Genomic DNA, 18,367 nt, shown 5'->3' with positions numbered 1-18,367 from the left:
AAAGAGAGATGGGGACCCAAGAAGGCGTTTCAAAGGCGTTGCGGTCTTGATTTTGCCGTAGATGATAGTTCCTACAGAGAGAGGGAGAGTCTAGAGTGCGCTTCGAAAGTGTTCGTTAGATAGACAATTTACGGCAGCCTACACAAGTTATCAACGAAAGTAAAGTCCCAAAAACGCGTTACAGGAACACAAACGACACTTCCTAAACAACACCTCTGCACAGTTCGTCAGCGCTCACGCAAATGGCTCCAACGCCCCCTTTCTGCTGATGCTCACATCGCCAACCTCGCGCACGATGCTGTCCATCTTCCCCAACCGCTCCGCCTCGACCCAATTCCCATGAATCTGGCTCTTGACATGAAACGGGAGCTGCACAATCGCAACGGGGCGCTCAAACTCCCTGGTATCAATAACGACAAGATCATTGCGATTCGCCGAGCGGCGCTCGACCATGGCCAAAACCCAGCCGTCTGCCTCAGCGGCGTCCGCGGTACGCGGGATGAAGACGGGCTCTTGGACCAGCGCGTCGTCGCCGGCGTAGAAGAAGCGCGTCGTGTTGGCGCGGTGGTCGTGCATCGCGAGCGCGTTGAGGCCGTGGAAGATGTTTTTGCTGCCGTCGGCCGCGTCGGGGAGGAAGACGCAGAGGAAGACGATGTTGTATGCTGTCGTCATGAGGCGCTCGTCGATGCGCGGGAACTCGCTGGGCAGGTCGAGCACGACGCGCGGGTCTGGCAGTGCTGTGTTGCTGGCTTTGGACAGGTCGAGCGACCACCGCACGAAGTCGGCCTTTGCGTCGGCTGCGGGCATGGTGCCGTCGTCGGGCGGGAAGAAGGGGAAGGCGTTGTCGTGGACGCGGCTCGACTCGACGAATACTTTCTTGCTACCGTGCCCATCGTCTTCTTCCCATGCGCCGGCCGTGTGGATTGGCATGCAGTTGCGCCACGGGTAGACGCGGTGCTCGCCCTCTCGCCAGCCGGCGGCCTGCGCTGACGTCTTGCGGCGTGGAACGACGATGAAGGTGGCGGGCAGCTTGTAGTCCCAGGCCCAATGCTGTTTGCCCTGCTTCATGCGCTCCACGCTGGCTTCAAAGGGCCACAGCACGAGTATCAAGAAGTTGGTCGTGATGGCCGAGTCGTGGATGAGCGCGGGCCACGGCGCTTCGATCCACTGTTCGTCGTACTTGTTGCCGTTCTTGTCCAGGTGGTAAACGACAATGTCCTTTGAGGCGAGCCCTTTGGCTTCGTAGCCGAACACGACGAGCTCTTCGGTATAGGGATCGACCTTGGGGTGGGCGGTGAAGGTTTTGGACTTGACGTTTTGCTTCTCAAACGGGTCATAGCCGCGCGTTTCCAAAGTATGCGGGTCCACGGCATAAGGGAGTGCTCCCTCCTTGAGCGCAAGCAAGTGGTCGGCCCAGTAAACGAGGTTCGTGTTAGCAGTCGAGTCGACAGCAGCACGCACGCAGGGATGGTGCGTAAAGGGGTTGCGGTAGAGACCAAACAGCGCCTTGTTGGCCTTGCGTTCGAGTTTGTACCGCTCCGTCTCGATGTACCGCATCTTCATGTCGACTCGTCCATCTAGAACCCTGAAAGCCTGGATGCTCCCGTCGCCGTCCAGGGGCACGTTGTCCGGGTGAGGAGGCACGAACGGATCACACATGACACGGTAGAACGTGCCGGTGATTTCTTTTGGGATCTCGCCCATGACGACGAGGTCTCCAATCTCTCCCTCGAGCCTGCACGGAAGATTGGACCCCGTCAGATCAAGCGCGACAGGCCATTTCGACGTCAGTCCGTACAGGCCGTCGTCCTTGCCGTTGACGTGCCCGTTTTTGCTTGGGCGTTCTGGGAGCTCGGTAGCGGGCATTGGATTCGAAACGGCTTTTACCAGGTAATCGAATGGGTGGTTCCGCAACTCAAAGGTCTTGCTGAGACTCGGATGTGTTTGCAGGGGGAGCGGACGACGGTTGTCTGCGCGTCTGCGGCGGTTGAGCTGCAATTTAACTCTTCGTCCTCACACGTGTGGACGAGTTCATCACCCGAATGAGCCAGCAGGGTATCGTCGATTCGGAACCGGTGCGAGCATTTCTCCGGCTTGACACTAATTCTCCACTTCGAGTTGGAGCATTACCGTCAAGGGCGAATCAGCAGCTGGAGGTAGTCTCGAGAGCGGGGAACAAGGAAGGCGCCCCCGAGTGAATAGTCGACGCAGGTGCGCTGGCTAGTGCGAGAGCTGTCACAGCGAGACCATTGATGCGGGACGCCACAGGTGGGAGTGGCTTTCATGTGGGGTCTGCGCAAGGATGTGGTGGATCTCATGCGGGGAAAAGCGATTTCAGGGGAAATCTGAGAAGGTCCCCACAGTGTGGTACGTGGGGTTGAGGTTCTTTTTTACACCGTTGCCCTGTGAGCTTGCGCGTTCGCGAACATGATGGGGTCAGAGAGAGGGGCACCTGCCTTGAATTCATGTCATCGCTTCCTTCCGACCGCGAATTGTTGGTGACAACTGTGAATGCCGAAAGATGCATCGATCTTTCCCAAAAGTCGGCTCGTAGATTCAGCTGCACGGAGCTCACCCTTCGGCAGCCAGTGCAAGGTCTCTTCCTGCAACGTCTTCCAAATCGGCGATTGAGGTCGACTGTCAGGGCTCATTGTCTGAAGATTGGGATGCGTGCCGCGTTTCTTCCTCGCTGCAAAGGGATTTCATTGAGCTGTGAGCGCTCCAGTGTCGTGCCGCCAGCGAGTGTTTGGTCGTCCATGCGCAAAAGTCTACCCCAGATTTCAGTGCTTGGTGTTGCTGCAAGCGTCAGAATGCGGGGAGCGGGTCGAGCCGTGTGGGGATGCGCACGACGGAAGTGGCTGACGAAAGTGTCGGCTCTCGGGCGCCAGAGGTGCGAGGATTAGCATATCAATTGTTCGATGATGGACATGGTCTCCGATTGGGCCTATGCCGATGATTGTGTAGGACAAGTGTGAAGATGACTAGTGAAAAAGGACAGAGGATAGTGTATCATTACGCCTGAACGACCCCATCGAGGTATAGAACTGACATCGAATGCAAAAAGCCACCTGTGTAAAACGCCAAACCATACAACCGATTTACTCCAACAAGTCGTACTTACATGAACAGAACGTCCGAGTCTCGACGCTTGTCTCCAAAGCTTTACTGCCGCGAGTATCATGAATAAAAGTAATGCGGAGAGCAATCAGACTTGAGCTGAATCCGAACGCCTCAAGTGCCGAAGAGCTCACTGAAAAATGTTGGAAACTCAGCCATACCAGCCCCGCACCGTCCGCGCCGACTGGTCCTCTTGTCGATGTGCAATCATGGACTCCCGGATGTCGTAGGCGCGAATGAGCTTCTTCCAAGTGGCAATGTTGAGACTGAATACGGCTTGATACCTCTGAGCAGCGGCTGCCTCTTGTTCGCTGCGTCCACCACTGCCTGCTGGGCCTGGAACAGTCAGTTGACGTTTTCAGAATGGAAGGTAATGCTCACAGATTGTTGGAAGCCCATTTTGATCGTTACGGATGGCAACCTGACCCTCCTTGACAAGGAAGCAAATGTGGAAGATGTTCTCAATCGTTTGTCCAAACGAGTGAGGATTGACAAAGAACTCGAACAGGCTCAAGTTGGCCTCCTCATTCACGGCGTAAAGGCCGTGCTTCTCCATCACCTGCGCAACTTGGTCATCAGACATGTCCTCTTCCATCTGCGAGATTTCTTCTTCGAAGGCCTGGGTCCGTGCGTCAATTTGCTCTATCAGCTGCGCCCTGATCTTTCCAGCTGAGGCCATTGCGCTGTTGTTTTCGTTGCGCTGGATATCCTCGGGCTCCAGAGACTGGGGACGCTTGGCCTGCGATGGGTCATGGCGAAGACGGCCTCGCCGTTGCGTTGTCTGCGTGGGGCGCACGCGCTTCTGGACGGAAAGGGGACCAAGGAGAAATCCAGGCGCAGGAGGTCTCTGATTGTGCGAAAAGCATGCTTGCTCTCCCAGCACATCCCAAGCATAGGCATCGCCGCTCTCTTCCTGTTCGTCCTCGCTGTCATCGTTGTTCCTCCGAGCGGCTTGCCTACGGGCGTGGGCTTGCGTGGAGAGAGGCTGGACGTCTGCATTCTCGTCAAAGTCGCCGCCCCTTTGCATGAATGTGATGCACTTGGACACGAATTCATCAATGTCGATTCCGGCAGAGCTGTCGCCCATGACAAGTTGGGTGGTCTTCTTCAACGTCAATTCACTGGCTTGGATCATCAAGCGCGAGTCGAGGGTAGCATCAGCCGTCTGCTTGACCTTGTCAAAGGTGTCGTTTGCTCGGTCGACGAGGTCGTCCAGCTTGGACGTGCCATCTTCGGCCAGGATTTCATCGCGCTGGTCTGCTCCGTGTTAGCAACGCGTCGAAAATGGGACGAGGCACACGCGGACCGTTAAAGTCACGATAGAGGTTGCGTTGCTCCTGGCGCAACCTGCGCCTCTCATCCGGGTCCTGGTCGGGGTCATAGAACTGAAGATCGTTGACGGACTCTCCATTGGTTGAAGGGAGAGCAGACGCGTCGCGCGCGTCTCTGTCCTGCAGTCTTCGGCGCTTGTTGGGCCTGGGAGTCTGCTGGTCGGAATTTGGCGTGGGAAGCGTGCTTGGAGAGCGTGCAGGGGCTTTGCCTTTGTCCATGGTAAGGCGCGGGCTCGACAAAGGGTGGCCAGAATTTTCCTTGTCAGACGAGGACGCGGCCGACGGCGAAAAGGCCGAGCGGGTGGAGCGCGCTGGCCTTTGGGCAACCCGACTTTGCTCGCCAGGTGGAGTAGGGTCGCGATAGATGGACGAGTCCCGGCTTCGCGATGGAGACTTTTGAGGGATGATACTGGTGTTGAGCCTCGCCATGTTGACGGTGGAAGGAGCGAAGGGTCTAGTGGTCAAACAGCAAACGGGAAGACGAAACCGGCGGTGGACAATGGAAGGCACTGGGCGGCTCTGAAGATGAGCAGCTGGCGAGCCAAGGTTGTTGTTGTGGGAACAGGACGACGCGCCGAAAGCTTCGCGAGACGCGATGCGGGTCGCGCGGTCGTGATCTGGTCCATCTCGTCGGGCCCACGGCGCGTCGCTTCCCCACTAGTCGTCGGGTTCCTTGTCAGCGTCGACCGAATTGCCCGTAGCTCCTCCCATCCCAACCAAGCTTCACTCCGTCGTCAACGCCATCCATCCTCACACCATGGAGCCCTTTTCTTTCGCCAGCTCCTCTGCGCTCGAGCTGCCTGTCCACGTCAGGATGTAGGTCTTTCGCCAGCTCCTCTGCACTCGAGCTGACTGCCTCCAGAAACAACCTCGACGGCCACCAGAAGCCGATACCATTCTCAACCCTGCTCAAGAACCCCGAACTCAGGCATACTGGATCCAACCTCAGGTATTGGTCCTCCAATCCACCGCAGCTTCTTGCCTGATGCTCCATCCACAGCCCTCACTCGGAACTGTTCGTCACCGCGCAGTTATGGGCCGACAGCAAGCCTCTCACCGTTGCCGTCCAGACGAGCTACAAATCATTCAAGTCGTCCAGGCTTTGGAATGAGTGGCTGACGCTTCCCATCGACTACTCGACCATCCCTCAATCCTCCCAACTCGCCCTGACCGTCTGGGACCTGTCTCCAACCGGCGGCGAAGACTCCCAGTCCCACGCAATACCCTTCGGCGGCACGACGATACCTCTCTTCGACAATGACAACACTCTGCAAAAAGGACGGCAGCGATGTCGGATACATCGACACCGAGCAGCAGACGGCCTCTCATCTTCGACCACACCCTATATAATACCGGCGCGTCGGCGAAAGCGGCGTCATGGAAAGTCTACCGAAGAGGTCGACGAGGGCCTCACAGAGATGGAGAGGCTCGAGGTGCTCATGAAGAAGCATGAGATGGGAGAGATCCCCGAAAACAGGTGGCTGGACCAGATGGTCTTTCGCAAGATGGAACAGCTGGAACGCAACACTTTTCGCACCCGACCAAAGCCTGGCAGGCAAACGGCAGCATCCAAGGACGAAGAAGATGAGAGTGATGACGACATCTTGGACGACGAAAAGTTCTTTTTATACATTGAATTCCCACGATTCGACCACCCTATAGTTTATACCGATAGCGAATATCCTGCACCGCCCATTTCAACGCTGCAATCATCCTCCCTCTCCGACATCCGCCTAAAGCCACCCCCAGAGGTTTCGTTTGGCCCCGGAATCAACGCCGACGGCAGCGTCTACGGAGACCCCGATGCTGGCAGGCTCATCCGAATTTACGATCCAGAGGTTGGGATTCGGGACAATCCAGCAGAGAGCAAGCATCGAAGACTGGTGCGAAACCACCGTACAGGAGTCATGGATCGTGACATGAAGCCCAACGCCAAAGCAAGAGACGAGCTCAATGTGAGTGTTTTGTTTCACCTCGTGACGCTGCTAACCATGTCAGGTCATCATGTCCTATGGACCCACACAAGAACTTAGTGCCGACGACAAAGACATGGTGTGGAAATTTAGACACCATTTGACTCGGGATAAACGGGTAAGTCATCGACACTGCCACTACGCTACGCTGACCTTTCTAGGCCTTGACCAAATTCGTAAAGTCGGTATCCTGGAGCGAACCAGCCGAAGCCCGACAAGCTGTCCAGCTGCTTTCGAAATGGGCCGAAATCGATGTTGATGACGCTTTAGAGCTTCTTGGTCCTACATTCGACCATCCCGCAGTCCGATCTTTTGCTGTGGACCGACTTCGAAAAGCCGACGACGACGAGCTGCAAATGTACTTGCTTCAGCTCGTACAGGCACTCAAGTTTGAGCCGGTGCAACTCGCGTCGGATGGCGATTCTGCAGGAGACTCTTCCCTTGCGCGGTTCCTCATCGCCAGAGCATCCAACAACCTCCAGCTGGGCAATTTCTTCCACTGGTATCTCATGGTCGAGTGCGACGATCGAAGCCCCGAGCAGGGCTCCGAGCATCGCCAGCTCTTCGCCAAGGTGGAATACGATTTCATGACTACGCTCGTGGAATTGCCAGAGGGCCCGAGCCGGCGAAAGATTCTCCTCAGACAAGCCGAGCTCATCACAGTCCTCTCCAAAATCTCCAAGGAAATTCGGTTTTCGCGGGAAGATCGTCCACGAAAGATCGAACGCCTCAAACACTTTTTGGCAGAACCGAGGAATGAACTTGTCCACATTGACCCGCCACTCCCGCTGCCTCTGGACCCGTCGGTCGAAGTCGTCGGCTGCTTCCCGGACGACTGCAACGTCTTCAAGTCCTCGCTGTACCCGCTCCTCGTCAACTTCAAGACGACCACGGGCGCCAAATACCCCGTCATCTTCAAGACAGGCGACGACCTGCGCCAGGACCAGCTGGTCATCCAAATCATCACGCTCATGGACCGGCTGCTGCGGCAAGAGAACCTCGATCTCAAACTGTCTCCGTACCGCATCCTCGCGACCTCGACGTCTGCCGGACTGGTGCAGTTCGTGCCTTCCACGTCGCTGGCAGCTGCCGTCACCAAATACAAAGGCCAAGGCAGCATTCTATCATACCTGCGGGCCAACAACCCAGACGAATCGGCGCCCCTGGGCGTACGCAAGGAAGCCATGGACACGTACGTCAAGTCCTGCGCCGGCTACAGCGTCATCACGTACCTGCTGGGCGTGGGTGACCGCCACCTCGACAACCTGCTCCTCGCGCCGTCCGGACACTTCTTCCACGCCGACTTTGGCTACATCCTCGGCCGCGACCCCAAGCCATTCGCGCCGCTGATGAAGCTGGACAACCTGATGATAGCCGGCATGGGCGGACCGTCGTCGCCCAACTACGCCGCCTTCAAGACCTACTGCTTTACCGCGTACTCGACGCTGCGCAAGCAGAGCTCGCTCATCCTCAACCTATTCTCGCTCATGCGCGAGGCCAACGTCCCGGATATCAGAATCGAACGCGACAAGGCCGTCTGGAAGGTCCAGGAGCGCATGTGTCTCGACGTCGGCGAGGAGGAGGCGATTCGCCACTTCGAGGCGCTGATCCAGGATAGTGTCTCTGCGGTCATGCCGGTCGTGATTGACCGGCTGCACGGGCTGGTGCAGAATTGGAGGGCTTAGGGGTGATGTGGTAGGTGGAGACATTCTTCAATGGTGGTGGTGTGGTGATGGGGTAGGAAGTCGAGTCGATAATTGATACCCTCTTTCTACAGACGTTCTTGGTACAACAACTTGACTTGACCGGCGTACGTCCACCCGACATGCAAACGGGCCTGTCGTAGGTAGCTGCTCAAGCCATCTCTCCCCTCACGCCACGGGCCGCGAGCTGGCTGATCGCCTGCCGTCAAAATGAACTTGAAAACCTCCGTCCCTTTCGTCGCGCCAGCGCATGTCCAATATACATTTTAATCCAATCTCGTACCTACCAATCTTCCGACCCGCCAGCTATTCCAACGAATCCGTCAGCCCACCACCCCTCCCCGAACGGTCACGTCTCATCCAACCCAAGCCCCACCGCGTCGCCGTCGTAGGACTTGCAGTCGCACTCGCACTGGCAGCAGCATGATCCGCGGCATCGCCATAGCTGTCGCTGGCACCAGCATATTCACCGCAAGGACCGGAAGCGGACGCAGAGGCAGAGTTCGTGCCGCCGCCGCCTCCACCTCCACCGAGCTCCCAGTCGCTTCCGCCCGAGCGCATGATTTCCTGATGACGGACCTGTTTGCCTGCCGAGCTGGCCCCGCTGCCGCGGCGGACGGACCAGTCGACCGTCTTTGTGATGCCGCCGCCACCGCTGCCACCCATCCACCATGTCTTGCCGCTGACGTCTGAGACCGGGGTCGGTGACGCAGGAAGTCCGATGGGCGAGGCGTCACGGTGCTGGAAGTGGCCTGACGTCTCGAACAATCCGTTGTTGTCGCTGTCGCTTCGACGCCTTCGGCTTGTGGCATGCTTCGGCGCAGATGGAGATTTTGGGATCGATGGCGCTGAAGCCGACGAGTGGAGGATTCCGCCGCATTCGAGGCCGAAATCTGTCGCGCTGGCATGGCTCGGTCGGTGGGGCACTGGAGCAGACGGACTGGTATCGCGTGCGGTCGAAGCCGGTGATGGTGACGAGGACGTCGCGGTGGCAGTGGTTGTTGTCGTGGTTGGGGTGGTAGAGGAATCGTGATGGTCGTCCGGTGCCGCACCAACTCTTCCATCAACCGTTTTCCTGCGCCTGTCGTCTTGTTCCTTGGCCTTGCAACTCTTTTTCCCACCTCCGCCATTGTTCACGGCGCTCGTCGTACTGAACCGTCGCGTCGGATTGAAGGGGCCGACGACAGCTCCCCCTTTGTCGCTCGACATGGCGTAGTCCACGACGGAAACAACGTCGTCATCTTTGGCCTTTGCCACCACTTTGGGCTCGCCGCTGTAGTTGCTCATGGTGCTGTTCGAAGCACCGTGTCTCCAGCCGAGCATTCCCCACCACTCGTCCCTCCACTGCCTCCCGGGGGGTCCAGTGTCGTTCGACCCTCTCTCGCCCATGACGCGTCGCGCCCGCGCGTTCGTCGCCGTTCGCTCCTTGTCCATTTCCTCTCGCCACTCTCCGCGTACCTCGTTCTCATCGTCTTCTTCCATGTCGTGACGACTCTTGCTTTTGCTGCGCACCATACTGGAAATCTTGGCCGAAGGACACCTGGTGCTCTGTGTCGTGGACGACCTTGGTGTCGTCTCAGCCGCCTCGGCCAATGGCGTGAGCGTCGGGCCCGTTGGTGTCGTTACCGCAAACGCATACGCGGTTAGCCAGTCTTCTTCCGCCTCCGTTGCCTCTGGCACCGGCATTGATCGTGAGACTCCGTAGGGAAAGATGGAGCTGTCGGAAAGTTCCGAAGTGGGACTCTCGAAGAGGGATCGCGTGCGGGTAGTCTTTGGACGTGCTTGCGGCATCACACGAGACAGACTTTCGCGACGAGGAGCTGCTGCGCGGGGTTGTGGACGTATCGACGCTGGCCTCGGCCCCGGATGATGAAAGAGTGAGCTTTCGGGCAGTTTGCCTGAAGAAAAGATGTGAGGGGGAGGATCAGGACGATGAGAACGGCCCTGTTGGCCGAGTCGTAGACGCGGCGTACGCAGTTGGGGATGTGGTAAGTGGATGTTCAAGTGCACCGAGGAAATTGGCAGCGACCTTGAGGATGTGTTTATCCTTATCTTGTGCGAGAGAGCGCTGCGACCAGCGAAACTGCCGGAAGATTTGCGATGTCTTCCTTCTTCAGCCTCAATGAGAGAGTGAGGCCGCTTACGCGACGAAGCTTTGGAGGCTTTGGTGAAGAAAGCAGGAGCCCAACGTTTGAAAAGAGGGCAAAGCATCGGGGTGCTGGAGACCATGACGGCGACGGTGGATTCCACCTGACTCCAGAATGGGACTAGAGCCCAGCGCCTGATGATGTCAGTCGAAGAAATCAAAGGGAGAACGCATTACCAGCTGAAGTCGCTTTGGATGAGCGATCTCTCGTCCATGTCAACGGCCCATTGAATCAGCTGGACGGTCCGCGTCAAACCGAAAACAGCGGGTATGATGCTGGTGATGAAGAGACCGAACAGGATCATCCTCTCGCAGGTGCCCAAACGCACGATGTATACCAGCGGCAAGGGAATCAGAGCAACGGCAATGTCAGTCGAGAGTTCAAGGAAGCTGGTGGAGATTATCCAGGCGAAAAGGTCGAAGCACCCATACGGCCTGGTCTCGAGGTGCCAGAAATTGGAAATGGGCCAGCAGGGAATGATTTGGACCTGACGACAGGTGAGACGGGCTTGACATTTGGAAGCGGAACTCACAATGACGGTCGTAACCACTCGGACTACCAGAAACCACATGAGGATCTTGATGGCCAGCCGGTACTGTTTCCCAAAAGTGGTAGCGCCGGCTGTCATGCGCAAGACGAGCCAGCAGATGGAGAGCTTGGTGAAGCTGTGAGATCAGCTCCCATACGTTGAAGAGAGACTCGAAAGCGCTCACAAAGCGACCACGAAATTGATGATGATGAACTGGTATCGGTACTTTCCGACGTCAGCACTCCAGAGTTGTCCTAGGGTGGGACCTACCATTTGGTTCCTGTCGAGCTGATAAAGGGACAGGAGGTACGCATGCTCTCCCCAGCCCGACTGGACTTGCATCATCATGGTAAAAGTCTGCCCAATGAGGAAGATCTGCTCGGATCAATTAGGGCTTATCCTGGAGGGAAGAAACCTTACAGTCGAGAGAATGATGAATAGGTCATCCAGTCCAGGGGTCCCAGTAACAATGAAGCGGCTGTAGAGTCTGTATCGATCAGCGGAGCGCTCGATACGTTAGGACGGCATATCGTGGAAGAATGCCATTGGACTCCGACCTCAATCCAACAAAGGCGACAGCCAGACAAAACAACGCAAGGCTGCAGCCACCAATGTACGGCCCGCGACTTTCGGGGGAATAACAGGGGCCGTCGAGAAACCCCATGCCGCTAGGAACCAGGTGTTCAATTCTGGACGTGGAGTATGATACGTAATAATGAGGAGAGAGGACTCAGGCGTTGGAGAGTTTCATGAGGACAGAAGAGGTGGATGTTGGAGAAGACGTGGTCCGCTCGGTCGACGATGGGCTGGGTGGGTGCTTTCCATTGTCAACGCCGTCGAGCGTGGCTTCCTGTTTGGGACCCGGATCATGCCACAGCTTGGCGTCGACCTTCCTCGAACCATCATCGTCGAAGTGGAAGCCCGCTTTGAACCGTTTGGATGAAAAAGCATTTCCTCCTCGCGACGTGCCTTGGGCGTGTTGTTGATTTGAAGTGTTGACTCCCTCTGCTCCATCGGGCGCGATGCGATCACCGAACCAAGGTTGGATGTTGAGTCTTCAACCCGGAGAAACGGAAGGCATAAATAGGCCCTCGCGCCTACCGCTTCCCTCACCCTCACTACCATCTCAACAGATCGAGACATATCATGTCGGACTCTTCTCTCTCACCACCCTGCTCGGCTACCAACAAATCCTGCTCTACGACGAGCATCTCCTCCAAGACGAGAACCGCCATCGGCGAAGACGAGATCGCCCAACATGTCGAAGCTTCCCGAGCCGTCGTGCAGAGGACAAAATGGATACTGCGCGTGTTGCAACCTCCCGTCGCAGGCCCGAGTTTGTCACTTCAAACCTGGAAGCTGGACTGTATGGAAAGGAACGAAACCGACCGACCCACGAAACAAGGCGCTGGGCGATGGCATCTGTCAGCTTGACCTTGGCTCTTGTCGTGATTTTGATTCTCGTCTTTGAGGGGGAAACTCCCAATTACTTCTGGCCTCTCGGAATGATCCTCCCTTTCTGGATCATGATCCATGTGCACCTCGAAAACGCACTACAGCCATCGATGAATCCACGGGCATCGCTGTGTATGATTATATGCAGGGACCTGGTGTTGCTTGTCCTGGCGCTCTGCGCCGTTTGGTAAGATCGAAGGCAACATCAATCTGCATTGACAGCTTTACTGATCTCTCTGTCATAGGGGCTCCGGAGAGTAGACAGACTACCGACAAGTTTCGTCTTTCCGAAGTGAGGTGTTTGTACCTGAAGCGCGACAGAGCCCGTTCAATCACAGTCCATCCGCTTCAACAATGTCGTTCAATGGTCAATTTTCTGATTCAATCTGAGTACGGCAATGCGGAGCGCCGTATACCAAGTGGGTCTGCAGATGACTCGTGCCGGCCGGCGGTTTTGCCCAATTCTCGGTGGATCTGGTCATCATTGCCCTTCAGAGCCGAATCGCTGTCGCAAAAAACATCCGACCCCCGCGTGTTCCTTCAAAGGGTTCAGGGCGTGGGGTAAGTATAAATTCGAGGTAATCCTGCGTGGTCATCCCTTGCCCCCTGAATTGAGCTTGCAACCACTGTCGCCATGAAGCGTCCTTCCGTCCGCATGGGCTCTGCGTTCTTTACTGCAGCGACGGCCGCTCTTGTTTCTGGATCTGCACCGATTGTTCACCTCGACAACGGCATAACTGTCCACGGCAAAGTCAACCAAACTGCATCTCCCGATGTCGCACAGTATTTGGGAATTCCTTTCGCTCGACCTCCACTTGATGCGCTGAGATGGGAGCCACCGCAGGCATACCAGGCGTCAGGCAAGGAAGTGATCAACTCGACACAATTACCACCATCTTGCTGGCAATACGTGTCAGTTCAACCTGGCGTTCTGCGAACTGATGCTCCGCAATTCATGATTGGCACCTCGGGTATGAGCGAGGATTGCCTCACTGCCAGTGTATGGACTCCTCAAACTGCGGTAAGCAGTAATGCGAGTCTGCCGGTGCTCATCTGGTTCTATGGTGGCGGATTTGCAACGGGCGGCGAAGATGTCCCGTACCAGATTCCGGACAAGTGGGTGCAGAGGACCAAGGAACATATCGTCGTGACTTTCAAGTGAGCCACATCTTCAACTTCTTTACTTCTTAATAACTTTGTCTAGCTACCGTATCAACATTTTCGGATTTCCCGATGCCGCGGGATTGGATGAAGTGAATCTCGGGCTGATGGATCAGCGTCTCGCTGTTGAATGGATCCGCGACAACATTGCCCAGTTTGGCGGCAATCCTGATAACATGGTCATCTGGGGACAGTCTGCCGGAGCTGTCGCTGTCGATTACTACAACTTTGCGTACCCGGAGGAGCCCATCGTCAAAGGATTGATCATGGATTCGGGTACTGTACACCTAAACCAGCTTCTCAGCCCCGATACGACCGGCTCAAACTTCTCCTTTGTGGCTTCCAACCTCGGCTGTGGCAACCAAACATTTCCACAAGCTGAACTTGCATGCATGTGCAACGTTCCCGCGTGGAAGATTGAGAAGTTTGTTGCCGAGTATGAAGATTCGGGAGAGAGCCCGTCAATCACTTTCGCTCCGATGATTGATGACCAATTGGTTTTTGAAAACTACACCGAGAAGGCTTCAAACGGGGAACTAAGCAATTTGGTATGTTCCCGAACTTGATAAAGGGCAAATGTTGACGCATGGCACAGCCCGCTCTCATTGGCTTCAATGACGCCGAAGGCCTCTTCCTGGCCCCATACAGCGCAGATGGTCCCAACATGACCGTTGCTACGACACTCGCATACGAGTATTTCTGGTGTCCCACCACCAAAACGACGTAGTAAGTCAGTTGCGCCGCGAAAATTTGCATACAACTCACGTTTACATAGCGAACGTCTTTCCGCTGGACGCATCACACACCGCTACTTTTACAACGGCAATTTCACAAACATCTCTCCCCGTCCATGGCTGGGTGCGTACCACAGTAGCGAACTGCCCCTTATCTTCGGCACTCATGCAGACTTCCGTGGCAACTCGACTGCTTTTGAGTACGAGCTTTCTCACAATTTGCAAGATGCCTGGGTTGCCTTTGCGCGCGATCCCAAAAGTGGGCTTGATCGTCTCGGATGGGCCGCCTACGAGGAGAAGGGTGGCCAAGTGAGGAAATTTGCCGTCGACGGTGTGTTGGCACAGATGGGCGACGTCAGTGCTGTTGAGGCGGAGTGCCAGACGCGTGGTCTTTTGTGAGGGGATCTCGCCGCATTTGGAGTTCCGCAGGCAGACGCGACTTTGATCGGATAGAAGCATTCCCATCGTGACACCATGGGATCACGTTTTCCAGCGGCGTCGCATATCTGGATATGAAAACTCGGCTCACAACTTCCGCCCAGCTTAGGCCATTGGCCGAAGCCTCAGAATTCAATACACTGCGGATACAACTTCTTGCGTCCTTCTGTCGATCCCAGAATCTCGAGACTCTCGCAACATGCTGACGCTGCTAGACAGTGCGTCCATCTCTCCTGAAGGTGGCGACGACAGCCAGTGATGTCGTACAAGATTATTCACAGCCGACGTCTGGATTCGGATCCTCAAGTTCCCGAAATGCCAAACAGCAACAACCGCTTGCCATAGGGTGTGAGCGGCCACAACATGAGATCAACCCTTTCATTTCAGACCAAAACCACAACCGTCCCATTTCGCCGACGTGATTCCTCACCAATCGCCTATCCAGGTATACGTGCACGCCAGCCAATGGGGACGGCGGCACGAACCGACGAACCAAAAGTCGACCAGCACAGGGTTACCCGCAGCAGGGACGTCCCCGTTTGACAAACCCGGCCCAGCACCTCATAGGCTGCGTTCTGGATTATGCTCGTTCCGAGAACGTCAATTGCTTTCTCCTTGGTCGCGATCTCGTTCGCTTTGGCTCAAGGTGCAACAAGCTTGTTGGTGAAACGCATACGATTTTCCAAATCCTCTTTCGAATTCTTGCTCGGCTCATTGGTCGGTTTTGCAATAATTGCTGCGCGATGGACATTCGAGTGTCACCGCCGAGGAGGTCTCACACCTGACCATTGCGTGATTGGCGGCGTCTTCATGAATCGGTTCCCAAGCGGGTCGTCTTTCGTATTTGCAAATCTCCCGCTCTCGTGGCTGAGCTGCTGGGCATGCATACCGCACCAGATGGACACGGCCGGTCGGGACACGGCTTGAGCAAATATCGAAAAGTCTTGGGGTTGCAAGGCATCAACATTTCTGCTACTGCGCCAGAACGACGTCCAAGACAGGCGGAAAGCCTGCCTCCAGCTACCAACAGAACAAGATTTCGCAGTCAGCAACGAAAACGCTTCTCAAACGCAGTGATCCAGAAAACTCCTCACCCCAGACTGAAAAGTCTCCCAACACTCAAGAACATGTCCAGTACGCGGTCAAGATCTCATCTTGGGGAAGGAGGTGAAGTTGGTAATGGAGAAACCTGGGTGCAACGGAATGATGTCAGTCTCGTCTGTATTCGTACGCTCGACCTCGAGACCTTCCTGCGACTGGCTGCGGTTGTTGCTACTGTACTGGCTTCTGTCGGAACCGCGAGGGATGCTCATCCAGCCGCCGATGCCCAGCGCGAGGAACGCAGCGAGGTGCATGAAGAAGACGAGCCACAACTTGGTGCTGAAGGCGCCCATGATGGGGTCCAAGGCTTTGGTTCCATTGAAGGCGAGTGCCGTGTTGCCGATGATGTGGACCAGTTGGAACGGGATGCTGGCGACGGCGGACCAGAAGAGCCAGAGGGCCGGACGCTGGGAGCGAGATGGGAAGGCCGCCTGAGTGCGAGGCCAGGTCACTCCGAGCCAGGCGATGAGGATGATCATGACCAGAATCTGCAGGATCCAGCCGGTCTTGTCCAGAGCGCGGCTGTTCAGGGTGCGAGTCTTTTCGTTGGGACTTCCTCCGTACGTGGCAATTCCAATTCCTGCAGTGTTGATCAAGTTGGCGGCTGCAAGGAAAATCTTGTCAGACCATCGTCTTTTGAATGGCAAGATGATGTTGCTACAGACGTGTCAGTGGAGTTAGTATCCAGTTGCTGCCCGACTTACGCCTCGTAGATCACTCCCATGATGAGCAGCGTGATGCAAGCAGTGGCACCGGCATTGCTCAAGATGGCAACGGCATTTGGAATCTCGGGCTCGGTGCGGTGTGCTATCAGGTAGCCATCTCCCAGAAAACGCATGGCGATGTACGAGATGAGAATTGGCCAGGCGACCATGCCAGTCTTGCCGTGGACCCAGGTAATGACCAGTGATGGAAGGATGAAAGCAGCATAGATGGTGAGGTCTGCCACAGCAAGGTCTACCACCTTTGGAGAAACCGCCGGGAGACTCTCCATAATTGAAGGTGTGACCGAAGGGGTAGTAGAATTGGTGGTGGAATTGGTAGACGCAGCGCTGGCTGGAGGAGCGGCTGAAGGAGCGGTGGGAGAGAGTTGACGGATTTGAGAACAGAATGGGATCTGAGGGAACTGCTGGCAGATATTGGAGTCGATTGTCAAAAGCATTGGTGCGAAACGGCGGTTTCAATGGCCGGGATGGCATATAAGTTGGAAGTGGTTCTGCAAAAGTCCTTTTGTGATCGCCATGCTGGCGCTACAAGTGTTACAGGTCTTGCAGCACCCATGGCAGTGTTTAATTAGGCAACAGTATAAAGTCCAGATTGGGTTTGTTTTTCACTTGGCGGTCGCTTTCGTCAGGAGTATACCCCTCGGTCTCGTAGGACAACATCGACCTAACCCCTCGTATTCGGATTGAGCCCCGCTACACCAACGCATCGAGCTCGCAGGCGAATGCGACGACGGTTGGGCGTCCTGGACTCGTTGTAGGCTATAAAGCCTCGATCTTCCAAGAAAAGCGGATTTGTTGGCTATGCAGAATCTGGCCCGGAGCCCCCTTTTACAGCCTCGATTGTTCTCAATTCGACGACCATTTCTCTACCTCTTGGGTATGCGAGGTAGCCCAACGGCGGGAGTCTCAACCCAAACGTCTAGTCGACTTGGCCAAACTCGGATCCTCCCGACGATTGCGAGCTGGAGGCGGACTGGCCATGCAGTGGAGCTGTGCACAAGGAAGATCTCTCGGTTTCCCTACGGGTGGAGGCGCATGTGGAGGAGCCTGATCGACGTTACACATTCGGAGCATTGCACAGTGATTTACACGCGGCATTGAGCCTCGTGCTCGATGGATACTGATGAGGCGCAGGTCAGAAAGATTCGTTGCGCTGCACTGAGACTTTCCCTTACTCACCACCCTCGAGATTCCGCAGACGACTTGATATCAACGCTGCCACCTTCGACCCACACCACCTGGAGAAAGCCGTCGCAGGCCTCCAACTCCCGCGAATGCGAGACGCACATACAAAAGTGGAGTACGGCAGTGTTGCGGAGGTTGGCAGCGGCGATATTGTTTTTCTTCGAGAAGACTGCGGTCTTGTCTCCTACTGGTGGCCTCAGAGACAAGTCGTCTCAGAATATGATGAAGCAGAGACGTTGAATCCGTGGGGTGCGGTTCTTATCTTAGTCTGCATCAGTGATTGGATGGAATGAGGTCTACAAGGTTGTGAGAGGGGCGGTAAGGCTTGCCCTACTTCAGCACGCCATCTCAATTAGATCTCAGCTGCGACACCTATGTTGCGAGGCGACTGAATTCGTGTGGAAGAACTCACCTCCGGATGGATTGTAGAAAAAGTCTTGCTGCTTCTCCGTGATATTTGGCTATGGCAACCGACAGTGTCGGGTCTCCGTCTTACCATCGAATAGCACTGAGTGCCAAACAATTTGACGACGCTTGCTGAATCCAATGTATTCTTGATGGACAACACGTCGAGGCGAGAGAGCTCGCCTTTCACAAGCTTAAAATGAAGCTTGTTCTCTAATCGCACTGGCCTGTCTCTGTCAAAGCAAAATGATCGTTCTCAAACGCCGCCGACTTTAGCCAAATATCATTTCTGTGATCCTGGACAGTTCGTCGCTTTGCGAACCATGCTTCCTCGACTTCTGACATCAACGCAACGACAGCGTT

The 18,367-nt window shown here is 55.7% G+C and overlaps 7 protein-coding genes across 7 annotated transcripts; 2 read left to right on the top strand and 5 right to left on the bottom strand.

Moving 5' to 3' along the window:
* Positions 1-42: 42 nt before the first annotated feature.
* On the bottom strand, positions 43-2,130 carry J3D65DRAFT_147768 (carotenoid oxygenase). Its single transcript, XM_066794056.1, has one exon. It carries the CDS (start codon positions 1,864-1,866, stop codon positions 235-237), a length of 1,632 nt encoding a protein of 543 aa, XP_066650404.1. The 5' UTR covers positions 1,867-2,130; the 3' UTR covers positions 43-234.
* A 760-nt stretch (positions 2,131-2,890) lies between these two features.
* Positions 2,891-5,053, bottom strand: J3D65DRAFT_597042 (nuclear protein Qri2/Nse4). Its single transcript, XM_066797842.1, has 3 exons — positions 4,424-5,053; positions 3,499-4,374; positions 2,891-3,453 (listed from the first exon to the last, which is right to left on the bottom strand). The coding sequence occupies exons 1-3, from the start codon at positions 4,875-4,877 to the stop codon at positions 3,269-3,271; spliced, it is 1,515 nt and encodes a 504-aa protein (XP_066650403.1). The 5' UTR covers positions 4,878-5,053; the 3' UTR covers positions 2,891-3,268.
* Positions 5,054-5,205: 152 nt separating this feature from the next.
* Positions 5,206-8,106, top strand: J3D65DRAFT_561439 (putative phosphoinositide 3-kinase; the record flags this gene model as incomplete). The annotated part of the gene is made up of 5 exons (XM_066797517.1): positions 5,206-5,264; positions 5,311-5,397; positions 5,449-6,403; positions 6,447-6,539; positions 6,583-8,106. The coding sequence occupies 5 exons, from the start codon at positions 5,206-5,208 to the stop codon at positions 8,104-8,106; spliced, it is 2,718 nt and encodes a 905-aa protein (XP_066650402.1).
* A 324-nt stretch (positions 8,107-8,430) lies between these two features.
* Positions 8,431-10,353, bottom strand: J3D65DRAFT_607242 (uncharacterized protein; the record flags this gene model as incomplete). The annotated part of the gene is made up of 1 exon (XM_066798491.1): positions 8,431-10,353. The coding sequence occupies one exon, from the start codon at positions 10,351-10,353 to the stop codon at positions 8,431-8,433; it is 1,923 nt and encodes a 640-aa protein (XP_066650401.1).
* Positions 10,354-10,443: 90 nt separating this feature from the next.
* J3D65DRAFT_671946 (uncharacterized protein) lies at positions 10,444-11,328 on the bottom strand (the record flags this gene model as incomplete). Its single annotated transcript, XM_066803433.1, has 6 exons — positions 10,444-10,758; positions 10,804-10,936; positions 10,985-11,025; positions 11,071-11,175; positions 11,221-11,287; positions 11,324-11,328. 6 exons carry the CDS (start codon positions 11,326-11,328, stop codon positions 10,444-10,446), a joined length of 666 nt encoding a protein of 221 aa, XP_066650400.1.
* A 1,582-nt stretch (positions 11,329-12,910) lies between these two features.
* On the top strand, positions 12,911-14,549 carry J3D65DRAFT_561401 (carboxylesterase; the record flags this gene model as incomplete). Its single annotated transcript, XM_066797515.1, has 4 exons — positions 12,911-13,413; positions 13,460-13,964; positions 14,012-14,142; positions 14,192-14,549. The coding sequence occupies 4 exons, from the start codon at positions 12,911-12,913 to the stop codon at positions 14,547-14,549; spliced, it is 1,497 nt and encodes a 498-aa protein (XP_066650399.1).
* Positions 14,550-15,705: 1,156 nt separating this feature from the next.
* On the bottom strand, positions 15,706-16,832 carry J3D65DRAFT_640377 (uncharacterized protein). Its single transcript, XM_066801786.1, has 2 exons — positions 16,394-16,832; positions 15,706-16,346 (listed from the first exon to the last, which is right to left on the bottom strand). Exons 1-2 carry the CDS (start codon positions 16,681-16,683, stop codon positions 15,731-15,733), a joined length of 906 nt encoding a protein of 301 aa, XP_066650398.1. The 5' UTR covers positions 16,684-16,832; the 3' UTR covers positions 15,706-15,730.
* Between the last annotated feature and the right edge of the window lie 1,535 nt (positions 16,833-18,367).

The sequence above is a fragment of the Phyllosticta citribraziliensis genome (assembly GCF_038025025.1).
Source record: "Phyllosticta citribraziliensis strain CPC 17464 chromosome Unknown J3D65scaffold_14, whole genome shotgun sequence".
Taxonomy (NCBI): Eukaryota; Fungi; Ascomycota; class Dothideomycetes; order Botryosphaeriales; family Phyllostictaceae; genus Phyllosticta; species Phyllosticta citribraziliensis.
The sequence above is the reverse complement of the archived record's forward strand: the minus strand, read 5'-3'. Positions and strand labels throughout refer to the sequence as shown.